An 18,004-nucleotide genomic window follows, 5' to 3' on the forward strand; every position below is an offset into this window, starting at 1 on the left:
GCTGCTTGTCTGCATGGAGCTACTAAATCCACCCTCTGCTGCCCTGGCAGTGGCGTTGCCAGGTGGGAGCAGGCTGTGCTCACCACGGCAGTGTTCACTGGTGCTGGTGGGGCACAGCAGGCTCCACAGCACATGCCACAGCTCGGGAGGATTTTGGGAGGGAGGATCATTCGTGATCCTTGCAGGATTGGGGCCCAGAGGAGACTCATAAAATGTTGTTTTTTGTATTTTTTGACTTTTCAGTACAGGCCTTAACACTGGGGACAGCAGATGTGACACCAAGATGGAAACCATGTCCTCAAAAACGCCGTCCTGGAGGAGGGCTGTCCCCAGGACCCTGTGCCTACAGCCACCACATGTGTGGTCAGGGGTCTCTTCAGCTTTGCTGCAGCAGAGTCCCCTGCTTTCTCTCCTGGTCAGGAAGAAGTGACCTCTGAGATGCTGGTGGCCATGGAGACCCAAAAGAGGTTTCTTGGACAGCCTTCCCAGCAGGATGGCTGTGCACTATCCTGGAGCCCTGAGGGCTGGTCCCTCCGTGTCCACACTCCTATCCCAGCATTACTCATCCCAGCTGGAAACCACCAGCTCTGTAGAGTGGGGAGGCAATGCCCCACAGCAAACGCTGCATCAGCTGGGAGAGCCTGGTCCTTCCTCAGGGTGAGGTGTCAGCCCAGCACTTCAAATCCAGGTGGGAAAAAAGCTCTGACAGTAGTTATTTAATCTATGTGCAGCAGCCCAGGAGGAGGATTCATCTCCTTGGGGCATCTGGTGGCCCTGTCATCCCTGTTCCCGCTGCTGATGGTTGCTCTGTCTCCCCCATGGTGGTTCGGCAGCTCTGAGCTCACATGCGAGGATGGGCTAAAGTAGTGGAAAGCTGTTGGATCCTACCACAGAGTTACTGACTTCTCAGCTACAGACTGCATAGCAATCAGCGAGGGGGAGAGGCAGCCAGGGAAAGGGAGCAGAGCGCAAAGGGAGGAAGAGTGTCAGAGAGAGGGGGGAACTGGGGACTAGAGCGGGGGGGGGGGCAGCAGGGGCCACGGGCAAATAATGCCAGAGAAGGAGGGAGCCAGGCAGGAGGGGGAGACCTAAACCCATCGCTGAGCCACGAAGGCACATCAGCACTCCGTGGGATGGACGCTCCTGGGAGCAAAAAATTCTGAGAGGCAGAGGCAGGAGAGCGCTGGCGTGGGCAGGGCAGAGTTAGGAGAGGAGCAGGTCGCAGCGGAGAAGTAGCTCTTCCGAGGGGAAAAAAATAGACCTAGGCTGGAGGCGAGCGAGGGCTGCAGAAAGACTTCCCTGATTCCTCCGGTCCGGCTGAGACATTCCGTGGTGAGATGAAGAGACCGGCCGCTTTCCCCTGCCTCTGATGTTGGCTCGGCACGGCCGGAGAAGGCGGCAGTCCTCGGCAGGACCCGGGTAAGAGGCGGTGCCGGGGCGCGCTGCTCTCCTCACCGGCATGAGAGCGGGAAGGGGTTTTCTCCCCTAGGAAAATAATGTATTGTTTCATTTGCGTTCGCTCTGAGGAACAGCTATAAATATAACCTAGGGAGAGATGCGTGGCTTCATGTGAGCGTGCCAGTGAATAATAAAGTTGCCTTGTGTGCATGGCGTATGCACGTACCGCTAGCGGGGCGGCCGCGGGCCCAGGGGCAGGGGTGGGCTCCTGCCTCTAAACCTCCCCAACTTCCCTCCCCGCCCCCTTGCCACCCTTACTTCGGTCGCTTTGCAGGTAACTTCGTTTTTTCAGTTCCCCATGTTTTCTTAGAGTCTTCTCGCCCTGGGCTGGGTCTTGCTCACCTTTTGCTTCTTCTGCTCTGTAGATTCTTCTCCGTGCTGGTCCTAGCCAGATCACAGAGAAAAAGGCAGCTGGAGACCTGCTCTCCAGGCTCTCAGCTGCAAATGGGGTTGAAGTGGATGTGTTTGTTCTCCTGCTGCCTGTGGAGTTTTTTGGGTTTTAGACCTGACCCCCTTCTCCCTTACCTTCCAACCCTCCTAGTCCCAGCATGGCTGATCCTGCTGGTGGTGGTCCAACACCCCCCAGATAGGCACAGTGGAAAGGGTCTTCTGGATAGTGGGCTTGTGTGAAGGAGGTGAGGAGGAAACCATGAGCAAACTACCAGGGAAACTCTGCCTTTGCTCCCTGTTGACAAGGTGGGCTCCCCACCTGGGGTGGAGTGGGCAGGCAGGTTTGCATGGTGCTGGCAGATCACCTTGGACATCAGCCCCCAAGGCCCTCCCTCCCGGGCAAATTGCCTGGAGTCATCAGAGTCCTTCTGGCAAGAGCCTGGAGTTTCCTAGCCCTGCTGCTCAGCCCTGACTCTATCAATGGCAAAGCATACAGCAGCTCTGGGGCCTCTCCCTCCTCCCCTTCCTCCCCTTGGGGGGTGTGCTGTGAAGGGCAGACAGTGATCGTGCACACGGGAACACATGGCAGAGGTGACGTAGATCTGAACCCCTCAGCCCCTTCTCTCTGCCCTCCTTGGCTTCTCGGGGGGAGTCATCCACAGGAGGTGGGAGGTGTGGAGATGAGCCCGGGGCTTGGGGTTACCCGGAGCCTGAGAGGGATCAGGGAGATACATGGGGAATACATCTTGACAGGGTTAGGGTTAGGGGAATACATCTTGACAGAGACACGGGAATGTGTCCCTTCTCCACTCCCCACCAGAAGTGGCACTCACAGAAGCCTGAGGCACCCCGGCAGTGTGTGGCCAGTCCTGTTTGCAGACACTGAAAATAATAATCAATACAGGCCAAATATGTGCCTTAGGGGAAGCATGAATCTGGTGGGGACAGGGGGTGGTGGGGAAGAGGACGAATGGTAAGGATGGCCACAGAGAGGATAAGCTGGAGAGGGCTGACCTAGAGGGAAGTGGGTTCCCTCTCCTCCACCTTTTTTCTTCCATCTCTCCCCCTGTTTGGGGGAGATCAAGTGCCCCGATGCGTGGTGCTGGCACGGGGCAGGCAGTGGTCCTTACCCCTCGCAGCCGCCCGCCCTGGTTTGCAAGGAAAACCAGAAAGTGAGGAAGTGGCCGGGGAGAGATGGAGCTACTTGGCAGGAGCAGTCCCCACTGGCCCCTCCGGCCTCTCGGCGGCCCCAAGCTCAGCCACCGGCCACGCCCGGGAAGCAGTCGCATCCCTGAGGTGGTGTCAGCGGCAGGAGGGTGCCAGCAAGGGGCAGGAGGCGCGGTGATGGATACCTGCGCCCGCCGCGCACTGACATCAGCGCGGACGCAGAGCGGAGCAGTCAATGGCCCCGTGCCCTCAGAGAGTCCCTCTATCCCGCCTCGTTATTGCGCCGGGTTGGCTTAACCCGGCAGTGCGGCCAGGAATCGATAGATGGATGCTGGCGTCTTAGCAATCGATCCCTTACTCATCCACGCGGCTCCCAGCCTCCCGCTGGCGCTCGCTTTTCTGTGAATGGCACTGGCTGGGCGAAGCCGTCTGCCCTTGCCTCGCAACGCTGCCAAACCGAGACAGGCTAAATTCCTGCTCCATGACATCACTGCTCCTGCCCCTCACCGGGGCCTAGAGGCCTCACAGAGAACCCCCAGAGGCACCGACATCGGTTTTCCTCGCCAGACAGGGTGGTTTTAATGACGATGATTGGGATTGGAGCCCCTCCCTGGGACAGATGCTGATTCTCTGGCAGTGGGGAGCTTGGGACAGGCAAGGGCTGCTTTTGAGCTGGTTCTTGCCCAGAGACCGCTAAGGCTCATTCTCCAACAGTGGAGGTGGTGCCATGGCACAGGCTGTTGCGTGATGGGAGTTGGCTGCAATGTCAACCCGTCTCCGTGGCCCCAGAGACCCATGCACATCCATGCCTGTCCTCCTGGGAACCTGGCAGCAGGCAGCTTGCTTCAAGGACGGTTTTGACATTCACCCACTGGTTTATTTGGGGAGGAGATGCCCACCATCTCCTGGCACCAGCCATGCTGGCACAGCAGTACCACTGCTGCTCTCACTGGAAATTACAGAGTGGAGGGTGGAGAACAAGATACTCTCCAGCCCAGCGCCTCCCCGCGCCGCCAGCCAGGGGCTCCTGCCACCACTCTGCCCACGCTCTTGCCACCGTGGCAGTGGGTCTGCCCCTCACAATCTGGACGGCTGTTTTATTTCTATGGCAACATTTCTCCTGAAACACTTCAGAGTGAGCCTGGTGCTGTTCGACAATGAAGGAAGCAGCGTCCCCTGTTCCGTCCCCTGTTCTGTCCCCTGCTAAAGGCTCAGAGAGCGACCCTGATACCTCTCCCCACCTTCTTCCAACCCTGGCAAGAGGTATCAGTGCTGGTACAAAGAGCTACTGGCCTTGTCCCAGCTGCCCCTCTCTGCTGCCTGTTCTCCTTTCTCCTGCCTTCAGCTTTGCTCTCCCTTCTCCTTTCGCCGGCTTCCCTTCTGCTGGCAGCCTGCTAAAGCACCCGCGCAGACTGACCAGCTGAAAAGAGTCTTAGAGTAAGTGGATGTCGAAAGTGGCTCTGCTGCAGGGGAGGATAAAGCCCCGGGAGAGCTGCACAGATCGGCCTCACCAGCAGCACGGTGAGCTCAGGGGCTGAAGGGCACTGGGGATCCCAGAGGCCGGGCAGACAGGCGCTTCATCCCTCTGAAAAGCTCGATGGCATTACAAAGAGGCGGTGCCTGCCACGGCACCAGACGCAGCGGCCCCAGAAGCCTGAGGACTCCTGTTCCCGTTGTTCCCAGCACCAACAGAGATCCTCGTGTCTGGGTGGAGGTGAGCAGGCAGAAGCTGCGGGCCGGGGACAGGCAGGTGAGCAGGCACGATGCCAGCGGGAGCCACCGTCGCAGGCCGGAGAAGCAGGGGTATGGCAACAGCCCGTGGTGGTGGCGTGGGGGATATCGCAGTCCTGGCAGTGTGCAGGTACAGCCACCATGTCCCGCTTCCCACTTCTCCCCTAGCCCACCTGCCCGCCATGGCAGCCCCTCCCTGTCGGAGAGCTGGGGGATAGGGGAAGGAGGGGGGAGTGGTCCCCTGTACTGCGTGTGTTGGGCAGCGCTTAGGCTTGACACCCTCCGGATGTGTTTGTTAAACCCGACGGATCGAGCCGCAGTAATACAAGTCAGCAAACCTGTAGTGGAATACTTGATCTGCTCTCTGCAGGAGTGCGGTTTTTTTGGCTTACCTGAGATGCTCCCTCCGCTCTGTTTCTGGTGCACAGCAAGTATGGGTGAAAGGGGAGAAGCTGGGGCCCTTTCAGGAGGCTTGTGGCTCTGCTCAGCTCCCTGTTAGCATAGCGACAAGGGGGGCAAAGGGAGATTTTTTTCCCTGTCACTCATGGGTTAGTGCTTAGCAGCCAGGCCAGGCTGGGAAACTCAGCTGTTGTGCAGCAGCTGGATGTGGAGAAGTGGCTGCAGCCTCTCTCAATTGGGAGCTTGGTGCAGAGCAGGCTTTGCCCTGGTTATTGCTTGCCCTTGCTGCTATCACTGTTGTTGTCATAATTCATAAAGTATTTGCAGGCACCAGCCTTGCTGGGTGCTTGGCAGAGTCACCGGCAGTCCATCCCTGCCCTGTCAAGAGCACAACTGCAGCAGGCAGGCAGATAATGTGAGCCACCCTTGCTTCCCTTTTCCAGCACAACAATAATTATCCTTGACTCTTAACTAGCCAAAAGCTATCAGGACATCCCACATGGCCAAGCACTTTGTGCTGAAGAGATGCTGAAGCACAGGGATACTGCTAGAAATGGCCTTAGATCAGGGCTCCCACAGGGCAGGATGCCCCATGAAGGGAGTTCCAGGGATCCAGAGATTAGTGAAGACACCCTTTGCACTGTGCAGTTGTTCTGGGAAGCTGGAGGAGGTGATCTGAGTGCACTGCTTCTGCCTGGGATGTGAGGACCTCAGGGACACCCGAGAGCCTTCAGTTGTTCAGCTCCTGCAGGTTTTGCACCAACCCTTTGGGCTCTAGTCTGTGGTTTTGGCAGGCAAGGTGCTGGGGGTATGTCAGCTGCTGTGTTTCCTTGGGAGCAGGTGGGATGCGGTCTGCACCCTAACTGCTACAAAAGCTCCGTTCATTTTTGGCCGAGAGCACCACCCAGGGAAGGCCAGGGACCTGAGCATTTAATTTTTCCTGTGATGCCAGTTAGAAAGAATAACACCCACCTTCCTCATTCAGCAAGAAAAGCAGAGACTTCTCCCCAGCTGCCACTCCAGCAGCATCCTCTCCCTACAATGTTGCTCAGTTGACCCCCCAGCCCCTGTGTAGCGTACCCCCAGTCCCATTTTGGCCACAGAGGAGAGGATGTAGGCCAGTGCCAGTCCCACCAAGTGTACCATGGGATGTCCCACATCTAGTCTAAGATCCTGGGGAGAAGGCAGCTGTTCTTGCAGCATTGTGGTCTGGATGGTGCAGCCACAGCAGGGATCACTGGGGCAGTGTGGGAGCAGGCAGGAGGTGATGCTGTCACCTTACTCTGCCTCTTCCTGACTTTGTCATCCTGGGGACCTTTGTGTTGTTCCCATTTTTATCTGTTTTTTCTCCTTCTCACTCTTTCTCTCCTTCTCTCTTTGCTTTCTTCTCTCCCCCTCCCATCAGCATGTGGGCTGATCACTGCTCAAACTTTTAATTCAGATGGTAATTGGAATAATAATACGGGCAGAATCCTTCTGGCTCTGTTGCTGCAGCTGGCTTCAGGGAGCTATGAATAGCTCTGAGTCACACACTGAGATGGTTTAACTTCAAATCATTTTGTTTTGTTTTCATATTACCCATCCTCAGGCTCCAGAGCTTCACGAGGAAAAAAATATCCCCCCTTCTCACTCTAGTCCAAAATATAAACCAGGCAGAGGCACATGAATAAAATTCTCTTTTGGAGAGGGAAACTGGTCAGCAGATCATGCTGAGGGGCAGATGGGGACTGTTGGCACTTAATCTATTTATAATTATTGAACGAAAAGGCAGAAGTGTGTATATAAAAATGATGTAGAGTTAGATTACAGCTTCCTCCCCTCACCTTCCATATGTCACTTGCCTTTTTAATATGGTAAAACTCTCCTGCACGGTGACGGTGCCTTCATGCGTGCCCGTACAGCGCCTGGCAGCCTGCCCTGAGGGCACGGAGCAGCGAGAGCTCAGCCGCCGACTCCTGTGGCAGGACAGCCCCCCGTGGCACCAAGCTGCCTTATGAGCCTCAACATGAAGCCTGGGAATATTTGTGAGGAGTAGGAGAAGAGATGGAGTTACAAAGAGGATGGAGAGGATACACTGAATGCTGCAGGTCTGCAAGGCTCTGCAGAAAGGCAAAGAGGTCCCTCCTCAGCTGCAGGTGTTTCCTCCCTGAGTCCCCAGGAGGTGAGAAGTTCGTCTGCCGTGTTGTCACCGTGCCCGAGCTGGCAGGATGGGTCTGTGGACGCTGATCCCAAGCCAGCCGGCGCTCTGCAGCCAGTAATAGGGACAAAGGCACAAAGCAGAGCGCAACCAGCGGCTGGGGTATTGACCACAGACAGGAGGGAAGCATTTGCTAGACAACTCCAGATAAAGCAAAGACTAAGAGTGTAAAAATACCCTGGGATTTTTCCATCGTTGTCGTTCACAGTGTATGTCCCAGAGCACCAGATACGGTTGTTATAAAAAGAGAAGTGGGGGAGTGCTTTAGCGTGGACTTTTCTGTTCTGCTTCATGAGACTCTTCCATTGCAAATTTAAGGAAGGATTGACAGTATATGATCTACTCTGTCAGGGGCTGGAGAAAGGCTGGGACGCGCGAGGCACTGCACTGCGTACAGGTGATGGAGCAATGGAGGTATTGCCCAGGCACCAAGTACCTTGACCTTACTATCCTGCAGATCCCTTGGAAAGGGACGGCAGGAGCGCAGCCCCGTGTGTCTGCTCAGGGCCGGAGCAGAACCGGGGTGGCAGCGTGGGCTGGTGTGATGACTTGCGCTGCTGGAGCACGGTGTCACACGAGAAGGAGATGACTGCAGCACCATGGTGGTGTCCCTGGCATTGCTCAGTTTAAGACACAGGAGAGGGAAAGTGGTTGGGAAAGAGGGAAGGATAGCACACACTTTGGGGCTGGAGGCAGCTGCTGGCCCCTGGAGACCCATCTGGCTGACTGTTTCAATGCTGCAAGGCAGTACCTGTGATATCCATGCTGCAAAACGCTTTCAAAAGTGCTGGGGGGTTTCTGCAGGCCATGAAGCACATGGGTGTTCATGTACACCCCGGACAGGTGGCAGAGGGATGGGGAGGCATGTGTCCAGGCTACAGCCTCCTGCCTAGCATCTCTCCTTGCTGCACCTACCAGCTTAGTTTAATACCGCTCCATAGGAGTTGCCACTGACTCTGCAGCTTCCTCCTTCACATGTGGGTCTCAGGAGGCAGAACAAGCTCCCAGAAATGTCTTCAGGCATGCTCTGGATTCGTGTTTCTGTCCTCAGCCAGGCTTTCCTCCCCCTTGTCCATGTGACAGGCAGCTGCCTGTTCAGGATATGAATATAAGCCCCTTCTGCTGGAGACACCTCTGAGCCTTCCCCTTTCATTCCATTTGTGTTTCAGGTTTCTAAGTTGCAATGGGACCTTTTCACAGCCATTTGAACTATGTTTAACTAGGGTTTGGGCTCCTGGTAAGCCCCCTGGCCTTGGGAAGCTGGTGCCATGGATTTTCCCCGCAGGGATGTTGGCAGTGGCCCTGGTCCACCAGCTGCTAAGGAGGGACAGTGACCTAGTGTGGTAGCAGTCCTTAGCCCAGGCATTTCTTGCCTGTCCTTTCCATGGCAGCACCATGCACTGTAGGGGTGTTTTGGGGTGGAAGTGGGAAATGTGGGGTTTTTTGTTCGTCTCCTGGCTCGTGCCGCTCTGAGCTTCTGGTACTCAGTATTACTAACACTTCCCTGTGCCAGCTGGCAGGAGGGCATGAATCAGATTGGCAGCACCACAGCATGGACCCTTCCCTGGCCATTCAGCTTAGAGTGATGCCCGTGGCCAAAGCGTGGCTGATGGCTCCTCTTCCTGTCCAGGGTGAGCCCCAGCCAAGTGCCAGTGGCACTTGCTGATGGACATGTCTCAGTACCCTATGGGACAGGGTTGTCCCCTCTGAGCCATGCTGCTTGCCCTGGCTGGATCGTCCCTGTCCCTCCTTTACACTGGAGGTCTCAGGTGGCTTCATGAGCTCTGCCCACTGGCATCCCCAAGCTGGGGGCTGCTCTGCAGACAGGAGAACAGTTTATCCTCATGCTGCCAAAACAACTTTTTGCACTTGCTGTGCTGTGGTTTAACCTCAGCAGGCAACTTAAGTATCATTCAGCACCTCTCTCTCTCTCACTGCCCCCAGCCCTTTTGGGGAGGGGAATCAAAAAGAAAAGGTAAAATCTGTAGGTTGAGATAAGAGGAATTTAATAATTGAAACAAAATATAACAATAATAAATATGTTAATCATATTAATATTATCAACAACAATAATAGTAATAGTAATAGTAATAGTAATAGTAATAGTAATAGTAATAGTAATAGTAATAGTAATAGTAAGCACAGGACCCAAAAGAAACAAGTGATGCACAATCCAGTGACAACTCACCACCCAATGACTGCGGCCCAGCAGATCCCCAAAGAGTTGTCACCCCCTTCCAGTTATCTCCCCCAGTTACGTTCTGGGCATGATGTCCCGTGGTATGGAATATCTCTTTGGCTAGTTTGGACCAGCCATTCTGGCCATGCCCCCTCCTGGACTCGTGTGCAGCTCCCCAGTGGCAGAACATGGACAACAGAAAAGTCCTTGGCTTGGAGTAAGCCACTACTTAACAACACCATGTCTGTGTTATCAGCATTATTCTCATACTAAATCCAATGCTGTGCTGGCTACTATGAAGAAAATTAATGCAGTCCTAGACAGAATCAGGACAGCAGCTGATTGCTTCCTCCCCCACCTTGCTTCTGACAACTCAGCACACGTGGAACTCAATACATCACAGACCTTGGAATGTTGGTGGTTCCAGTTGTCTCCAGAGCCAAGATACAGAGCTATGTGGTTCTCCTCTCCCTCCTGAACATCCTAGTGTTCTAAACAGAGGGACTTTGGTTGCAACAAGCGTTGCTGAGGCTGCAGAAGGTGGCACACTGCTTGTCAATGTCAACAGCCCGCATGGCCTGAACTCCTGGAGGACAGTTTGGATTCTCCTGCTTGCTGCAGCCCAGAGCATCCTGAAAAAATGTCACAGCCAGTTCACATCTTTGGGCTAATGATGATGGCCTACCCAGATTCTCAAGGCTTGCAAGGTGATGATGACGATGATGGTGATGATGATGACGGTGAAGAATCGAGGAACTCCTGCCACTCTGTGCTTCCTCCACCCTTGCACAAGAGCAGTGACAGCACAGATTACAATCAGACAGAGGATCTGGGAGAGCCCACCCTATTTTCTGTAACTTCTGGACACTCTTCCACGGTGAAAGATAAACAAGTGAGGTTGGCCAGGTATGACCTGGAGCTTGAGGAGGAAGATCAGGAGTTCCAGAAGCCATTTTACAAAGACATGGCAATGCCTGACAGCTTGGCTGGAGATGAAGAGGCCAGCCCAACCTATCAACTTCCTGGGCATCAGAGGTTGCCTGCTCTCCAAAAGGCCAGTACAGCACCAAGTGGCTTTCCTGACTCTTTGCAGCACGGCTCAGACCAGCACTTGGGGACAGAGGCCACTGCCACACAGGCCCATGCCAGTGACCATTATGTGGGACACCCAGAGAGCTCCATGGGAGTGGAGCTCCACGTGCTGCATGAGGAGAACGGAGAGCTCAGGGAGTCCCCATCCCTGCAGCCGACCTACGACTCGCTCTGGCAGGAGAACAGCATCCTCAGGTCAGAGAATGAAACGCTCAGGAATGTAAACCTCATGCTCACGTCTGAGAACTTTGCACTCAAGCAGTCTCTCAAAGAGCTCAGGAAGAGCTGTGCTGAGTTCATGAAGGAAGACATCATGCCCAGGGAGGAATACGCCGTGCTCAGGGAACGGTACAACAGGCTCAAGGGCGAGAATGCTGCACTCAGGGAGGACAACAACATGTTCAGGAGAATGGTTAACACCTTCCAGAACAATTTGAAGAGACAGGCATGCATGGTGGCAAGCCTGCAGGATCAGCTGAAGACTAGCCAGGTTGAAAGAGAGAGAGAAGCCCGAGAGGTCCAGTCCCTAGTCCAGCAGACTGGGCGTCAGCTTCAGCTAATGACCCAGCGGGCTCTGGATGCTGAAACAAATGTGGAGAGGCTGAAGCAGAAGATCTTCATTCTCCAAGGACAGCTGGAGAGATGCAAGCTGGAGAATGAAAACCGGAGAACAGACTGGCCTGGAAGCAGTGAAGCACAATTTAGACTTCACCAGGCAAAACCCCCACGAGCTCATAATGGGCAAAGATGGCTCCCTCAGGCAGCTCCTCCCTCAGGAATGCTGCCCGTTGTTGCTGAGGTCCTTGAATCTACCAGAAAAATTCTCAAATTTTAAGCAAAGAATGGTCTATGAATGCATTTCTGTGTGAGTTCTATGGATCCGCGCACGGTCCAAGGCCTCTGGTCTCCCACTTGCAACAATTTACTGCAAATAAAAGCATTTATTTTCCCATTCTCAAAAGTGTGTGCTCAGACTGGTAGCCTTTATCCTTTGTGGAAATACTTTCCTTGTGATTAAGTACCAGTTGCAGGTCGTGATGTGACTTTATCTGCTGATACTCTGTTCAGGCACTGTGGAGCCAGCAGCTAAGGCTGCCCAGGCTCTGAGCTGCGTGGTCCAGTGGTGGTGGACTCTGTGCCAGAGGCTCTGCCACAGCTCCGGCTGACATGAGCTCCCATGTGGGAGCCAGGAGGAAGCACAGCGCCGCAGCATGCAGTGCTCTTACACAGCATGCTCATCCCATCACACAGCTGTACCAGCCTGAACTGGAGATGAAAAAAGCCCTTGTATTTAATCTTCTTCCTTTGCCCCTTCTTGGGAAGGAGGGAAAGGTGAGGAGCAGAGATCCAGGTGTTGCTGCACATGGTTTCACAAAGCTCCTTAGGTCCTCCTTTTCTTTTGGAGCTGCCTGCTTCTGCCTGGGCCAGAAATCCAAAATCTCTAGAAATGGTGCACCTGTTTCTGCAGATGGAGAAAAGAGTTGTTTGTAGAAACTTTCAGGAAATTGAGAATTACTCATATGTGTGAGTTGTGAGAGTGCCTTCCCTGTGTTATCAGGGTCAGTGCTGGCTAAGGATGAGCTTGGCATATCCAGGGTGGCTGAGAATGATGCCAGTTGAAGAGGATACCCTTCCTCTCCTGTCTGGGGCTGGCACAGAGGGATGTATCTAAACTGCCCACCTTTGCCACCTCCCAAAGTAATGGGACCCTGCAATCTGAACTCACCAGGTAATCACTCTAGTTAGCTTTATCCCAGCACGACCGTCTGTGGGTATGAAGTGACCTCTCATCATCACATCGACATTACTGATTAACTTAGGTTACCAGCCCCAGGGTTTGCTATAGGTATACCCAGCTGTAAAAATTCCTGGCCAAACCAACTTCATAAAGACTTGGATGTTGGCAGGCAGTGAACTGGTGGGAGCTGGCAGAGTTCAGTGTCAAAGTGCTTTTTCCTGAGGGGATTTTTGGACAGCTGTTCTGTTCACTTTTGACTCTGTATGGTGAGTTGTGGATTACAAGGTTGTTTTCTTCTCCTGGTCTCATAGTACCCTTGGTCTGAACGACCACGTTAGTGTGGCTGCAGAGCTTTAACTGCCTCAGTAATTGCGTAATCTTCATCCCATCAGAGGTGATGTCTGGAGCTCCTTTCTTGCTGCTTTGCAGTCTGTGGTCCTAACTGGGGAAAGCTGGCAGGTACCCCTGGCCATGTGCAGCCCCATTCTGCAGCAATGATGAAGAGACAAGGATAGTTCTCACCAGCTTTTCCATCCTAGGCAACATCATTTGCTGTTCCTCCCTCCTGTCTGAGCACAATCACTTGCTCTAAGCCTTACATTTGATCCCAAAATCCTTGTATTTTTTCCCCATATCTGGCAACCAGTGGCTGTTCATTGGTGAGGCTGGGAGGAAGCAAATTAGCTGGCTCCGTCTGCATGCGCGCTCCACATTGGCTGCTGTAATCCAAAGGCTACAGTACAGGATTAGCATGGGTGTACAAAGCCCTTCCTAATCTGTGACTCATTACCTCCTCAGTGCATTTCACTTCCCAGCAGCTCTGGGCTGGTGGAATAGATTGGTTTCCCCGTTCTTCCATTCTGGGAGGGCTGGGTTGGGACATCTGCTGGACATCCTCCCAGGACTCCACTGCTGAGCTGCTCCTTGGATGCTGTACACAGGGTATCCCACAAGGTTTGTTTCCTCTAACTGGCTTCTCCTTGGCTACCCTTGAGCCCTTCCTTTCCATCAGTTCTTTTGGGTTCTACCCATTGATTTCCTTCTTTTATTTGAAACTGGGGGAGGGGGCAGGAAATGTTCTGCACACCCTGGAAAAATTCCCCTCAGGGCTGATGGGGATTCTGAGGGCTGCTGTGCATTCCTGTGCTTTGTTAGTCCTTGTGTGGGAGGTATTTAGGCTGAGCTCTCCTCCTGGTGTAAGCTGTGATATTAATACAATGGCTCAGGGCGAGGGCCCTGCCGGCTGCTCGGTTGCTGTGCCCTGGATGTGGAGAGCAGCGGCTGGCCAGCCCTGCTCCTCTGCTGGCAGGAGGTGCTGCTGAGCGCGGGATCTGCGGGCCGTGCGCTCAGTCTGCATCCAGCGGCTCCTCACCGGCCCGAGCCAAGCTGCAGCAGGTGCCCCAAGGAGACCTCCCAACACAGCCTGAGCAAAAGGCTGGGAGCCTTGTGCCCACCACTCTGGACCGGAGTGGATGCTGTCAGGGGGGATCTGACTGGGTTTGCTTTGTTCTTCTCTGCCAGGCTTGTGCCCAGGAGCAATCACAATGCCAGCACAGGTCCCAGCTCGCCAGAGGTGAAACCTGGAGCTGACCAGTCCCACGTGAGTGCTGCTGCATGAGTTCCCACGCCCTGCCAGCTCCCACGGCCCCCTGACATCTGATGACAGAGCGAGCCATGGGCAGCGTCCGAGTCAATCGGTGAGTAACCCTCCTCTAGAGACCTGCTGCTGCCCCGAGTGACCTGGTCCTCCTCACCTGACCCCTCAGACCCTAACTTCAGACTATCTTTTGTTATATTCTTCTCAAATTACCTGTCAGTTGCTTTCCTGTTCCAAAGAATGACTCCTCTCTCCTTCTCCAATCCAAACCGTGCCATATGTAGGGGTAGTGCTTGGAGGAATACTATGGAGGAGAAGCGAAGCACTGCATGGTGCTGGACCAGAAATTACAGATTTCGGTAGCACGGCAGAAGCCACATGTTCATAGGAATCACAACTCCAGCCACCAGTGCTGTCCTTGCATGAGATGCGGATGGAGGCCCACACTGGAGGACTCCAGCTGACATGTCAACACTGAGGGGTGGGAGGGAGACACTCCCAGGGCCCTGTGAGGCTGCAGTTTGTCAGGCATGAGGGCAAAGCTGTCTTTGTGCTTCAGTGCACTCTCTCGATTTCCTCAGCTGTCATTGCACCTTCTGCCACCACATCTTTAAAGAGTATCTGCAACCGTCCCAGGATCACATGAGGGGCAGTGTCAGAGCCGACTGTGAGGGAGGGGAGCCAGAGGGGCAGAGGTCTCCCAGAAAGTGCACGTGTAGCTTCTGCCAAGGAAACTGCCGGTGCTTTGGCTGTTGATTTCCAAATTACACCTTTGGCTTCAGATAAGGGATGCTGGAAGACACACACGTTGCTGTGGCAACAGAATTGTCCTGAGTGCAGAAAGTGTATAAACATTGTCACCACACACCACGAAATCAGAGCAAATGAGAAAATAGAAACTCCCAGCCTTGTATTATATGAGGGCTAAAATGCGGTCAGGCTGTGGATGCCTGCTCCCAGGCTTCCTGGCTGTCCCAGCTGCTGTCAGGTTTCAAAGCCTTGTATCCCTCCTTACCATAAAGGCTGGAAGGTTCCACAGAGCTACAAGCTGCAGCTGCTTTGCTGCTGTCAGGACTTCGCTAAATGCAACCTCCTGGCAGCAACACTCAGCAAACATTGCAGCTGATCTCCACTAGTTTGGTCAGGCTGGCACCACGGTGCAGTAATCACTGAAATGTGCTGTTGTGAGATCCAACAGGGTGGTACTCTAGCCCTGTGAGCCGCTCACGTCTCCTGCCCCTGCTGTCTCAGTGGTTGCTGTTACCCTTCAATGTTCCTGATGGAAGTGCCTGTTTCTTCTCTTCCCAGGTACAGCATCGTCTCGACCGAAGAGGACGGACACAAGGTCTCCGCGCTGGGCAGCGTGAACGGACACAGCCGGAACGGGAAGGATCATGCTCCCCGGCGGAAGCACCGCAACCGTTTTGTGAAGAAGAACGGCCAATGCAACGTTTACTTTGCCAACCTGAGCAACAAATCTCAGCGCTACATGGCCGACATCTTCACCACCTGTGTGGACACGCGCTGGCGGTACATGCTGATGATCTTCTCCGCCGCCTTCCTGGTCTCCTGGCTCTTCTTCGGCTTCCTCTTCTGGTGCATCGCTTTCTTCCATGGCGACCTCAATGCACCGGTGGTGGTAGGTAGTCCCTCTCTCCTCAAGCCCTGCATCATGCACGTGAACAGCTTCCTGGGGGCTTTTCTTTTCTCAGTGGAGACACAGACAACCATCGGGTATGGCTTCCGCTGCGTGACTGAGGAGTGCCCACTGGCTATCATGGCAGTTGTGGTGCAGTCCATCGTGGGCTGCGTGATTGACTCCTTTATGATTGGCACTATCATGGCCAAGATGGCAAGGCCCAAGAAGCGGGCCCAGACCCTTCTCTTCAGCCATCATGCAGTCATTTCCGTGCGGGATGGCAAACTATGTCTCATGTGGAGGGTGGGCAACCTGAGGAGGAGTCACATCGTGGAGGCCCATGTCCGAGCCCAGCTCATCAAGCCCTACATGACGGAGGAAGGGGAATACCTCCCCCTGGACCAGCGGGACCTAAACGTGGGCTACGATGTGGGTCTGGATCGTATATTTTTGGTCTCACCCATTATTATCGTTCATGAGATTGATGAGGAGAGCCCCCTCTATGGGATTGGCAAGGAAGAGCTGGAGACAGAGAATTTTGAGATTGTGGTTATTCTGGAGGGGATGGTGGAAGCCACAGCTATGACCACACAGGCACGAAGCTCTTACCTTGCTAGTGAAATCCTTTGGGGTCATCGCTTTGAACCAGTTGTGTTCGAGGAGAAGAACCACTACAAAGTGGATTACTCGCGCTTTCACAAGACGTACGAGGTAGCTGGCACACCTTGCTGCTCAGCCCGGGAGCTGCAAGAAAGCAAGATGACCATCCTACCTTCTCCACCACCTCCCAGTGCCTTCTGCTACGAGAATGAGCTGGCACTTGTCAGTCAAGATGAAGATGATGATGATGAAGATGAAGTGGGTGTGGTGTTAGGGGGCAACACCAAGGAGGAGGGAGGTATCATCCAGATGATGGATTTTGGAAGCCACCTGGACCTGGAGCGACTCCAGGCAACTCTGCCTCTAGATACAATCTCATACCGCAGGGAGTCAGCCATCTAACTCCTCCAGCCTCCCCATTCCTCACCCATAGCCCACAGTCTCCTCTGTTCTGTACTCATACACTGGATAAGTCCCTTTAGCACCAAATAATGCCTCCTATGACTGCCTCTCAGCCGCCAAATACACCAAGGCCTGGAGCTTCTCTGATATACTCCTTTTCTCATGAGGTCATACTGCCTGGGAGAAGATTGAGGATACATTACTCTTTCCTGGTATGCAGCTTGGGCTACAACCCCTTTCCTGCCCAGAGACAGGAGAGCAGCAGGCCTGGTTTCTTGTCTCTGGAGAGGTGACAGGAGTCTCTGCCTTCAGTGGACAGATTGGGACTCCCAGCAAGTGTTTCTGCTGCTGAGGCAACAGGAGACTTTCTGTCCCCTCTCACTATGGGTAGGCCCCATGGCTGTCAAGGGTCATCGCTGTCACTGGGAGAGGAGCGACACCTAAGCACTGACCAGAGGAAGATAGAAGGGAGAGTTTGGGACTCCTGGAGGGAGTGGGGAAGGATGTCAAGAGGGAGTTTACTTGCATGTTTTTTGCTTGTTGCACATGATTCTGTATTCAAAAGAGAAGGAGAACTGAAATCAATACTTCCACTGCAAATGCCAAGCTAGGAGACAAGGACATTCTACATAGGCTGCTCTGCACTCTCCTTGGCTTCTGGTGTCTGTCAGCTCCAGAAACAGCTGGGCTCTATGGACTCAGATCCAGTTGTCCCAGTCCTCTTGAAAAACATGTCCTGCTCCTCCCCTGAGATACCTGGAGGAGGAGGCAGGACCCTGTGCTTACCACACTCAGACTGCTCCCTGGCACAGCACAGGCAGGATGACAGACAAGTGATCCGACCGGACAGCAGACCCTCCACTTGCTCCTTTCGCCTCCTCCATTCTTCTCCCTGATGCCATCAGCTGTAAAACAGAATTTGTAACTATTTATTTTTAATAAAGTCTAATATCCCAAGGGGAGGTTTGGAAGCAAAGGACAGCAAGGCTGCAGCCTGGTATAGAGACTGATGAGGGTTATTAGGGCTGGTGTTTGCTATTTGTATGGCATTGGTCCCTGGAAACTCTGCCATGAGGGCTCTCTTGTCCTGGGCCTCTCTGGTAAAGACCTATAATGAGAGGCTCAGAGAATTTGCTCAAGGAGAAGGTCATACAAATGTGTGTATGAAGGGAATAATCTGCATTAAAATTATCAGTAGGATGGGCCAAGCAATACTGTTTACTTTGGAGACAGCGAGAGTTTTGCCCAGGAAAGGGTTATAGACATACTTGGTGAAGAGGCAGAGGTGTGAAAGACCTTGCTCTAGATTCAAAAACCCCATGAAAAAAAAACAAAACCTCTCTTTTTGCTAGAGGCAAGTGGAAGGAGAATGAGTTAGGACATCAAAGCTAGACCTGTAACATCACTTTGTTGTC

General features: G+C 53.7%; 2 protein-coding genes across 4 annotated transcripts; both read left to right on the top strand.

Annotated features, from left to right (window-relative positions):
• Positions 1–1,144: 1,144 nt before the first annotated feature.
• KCNJ4 (potassium inwardly rectifying channel subfamily J member 4) lies at positions 1,145–17,486 on the top strand. Of its 3 annotated transcripts, none has more exons than XM_040063225.2 (3): positions 1,145–1,419; positions 13,873–14,048; positions 15,257–17,486. In XM_040063225.2, the coding sequence occupies exons 2-3, from the start codon at positions 14,011–14,013 to the stop codon at positions 16,587–16,589; spliced, it is 1,371 nt and encodes a 456-aa protein (XP_039919159.1). In that variant the 5' UTR covers positions 1,145–1,419; positions 13,873–14,010; the 3' UTR covers positions 16,590–17,486. The 3 variants fall into 3 exon arrangements, with proteins under 3 accessions (XP_039919159.1, XP_039919160.1, XP_039919157.1); XM_040063226.1 differs by lacking the exon at positions 1,145–1,419 and adding an exon at positions 13,192–13,305; XM_040063223.1 differs by lacking the exon at positions 1,145–1,419 and adding an exon at positions 13,617–13,746.
• LOC120752091 (uncharacterized) lies at positions 9,790–11,482 on the top strand. Its single transcript, XM_040062750.2, is given in 2 exon segments — positions 9,790–11,276; positions 11,278–11,482. Coding segments are annotated over 2 exon segments (1,320 nt in total). The 5' UTR covers positions 9,790–10,161.
• Positions 17,487–18,004: the final 518 nt, after the last annotated feature.

The sequence above is a fragment of the Hirundo rustica genome, chromosome 4, assembly GCF_015227805.2.
Source record: "Hirundo rustica isolate bHirRus1 chromosome 4, bHirRus1.pri.v3, whole genome shotgun sequence".
Taxonomy (NCBI): domain Eukaryota; kingdom Metazoa; phylum Chordata; class Aves; order Passeriformes; family Hirundinidae; genus Hirundo; species Hirundo rustica.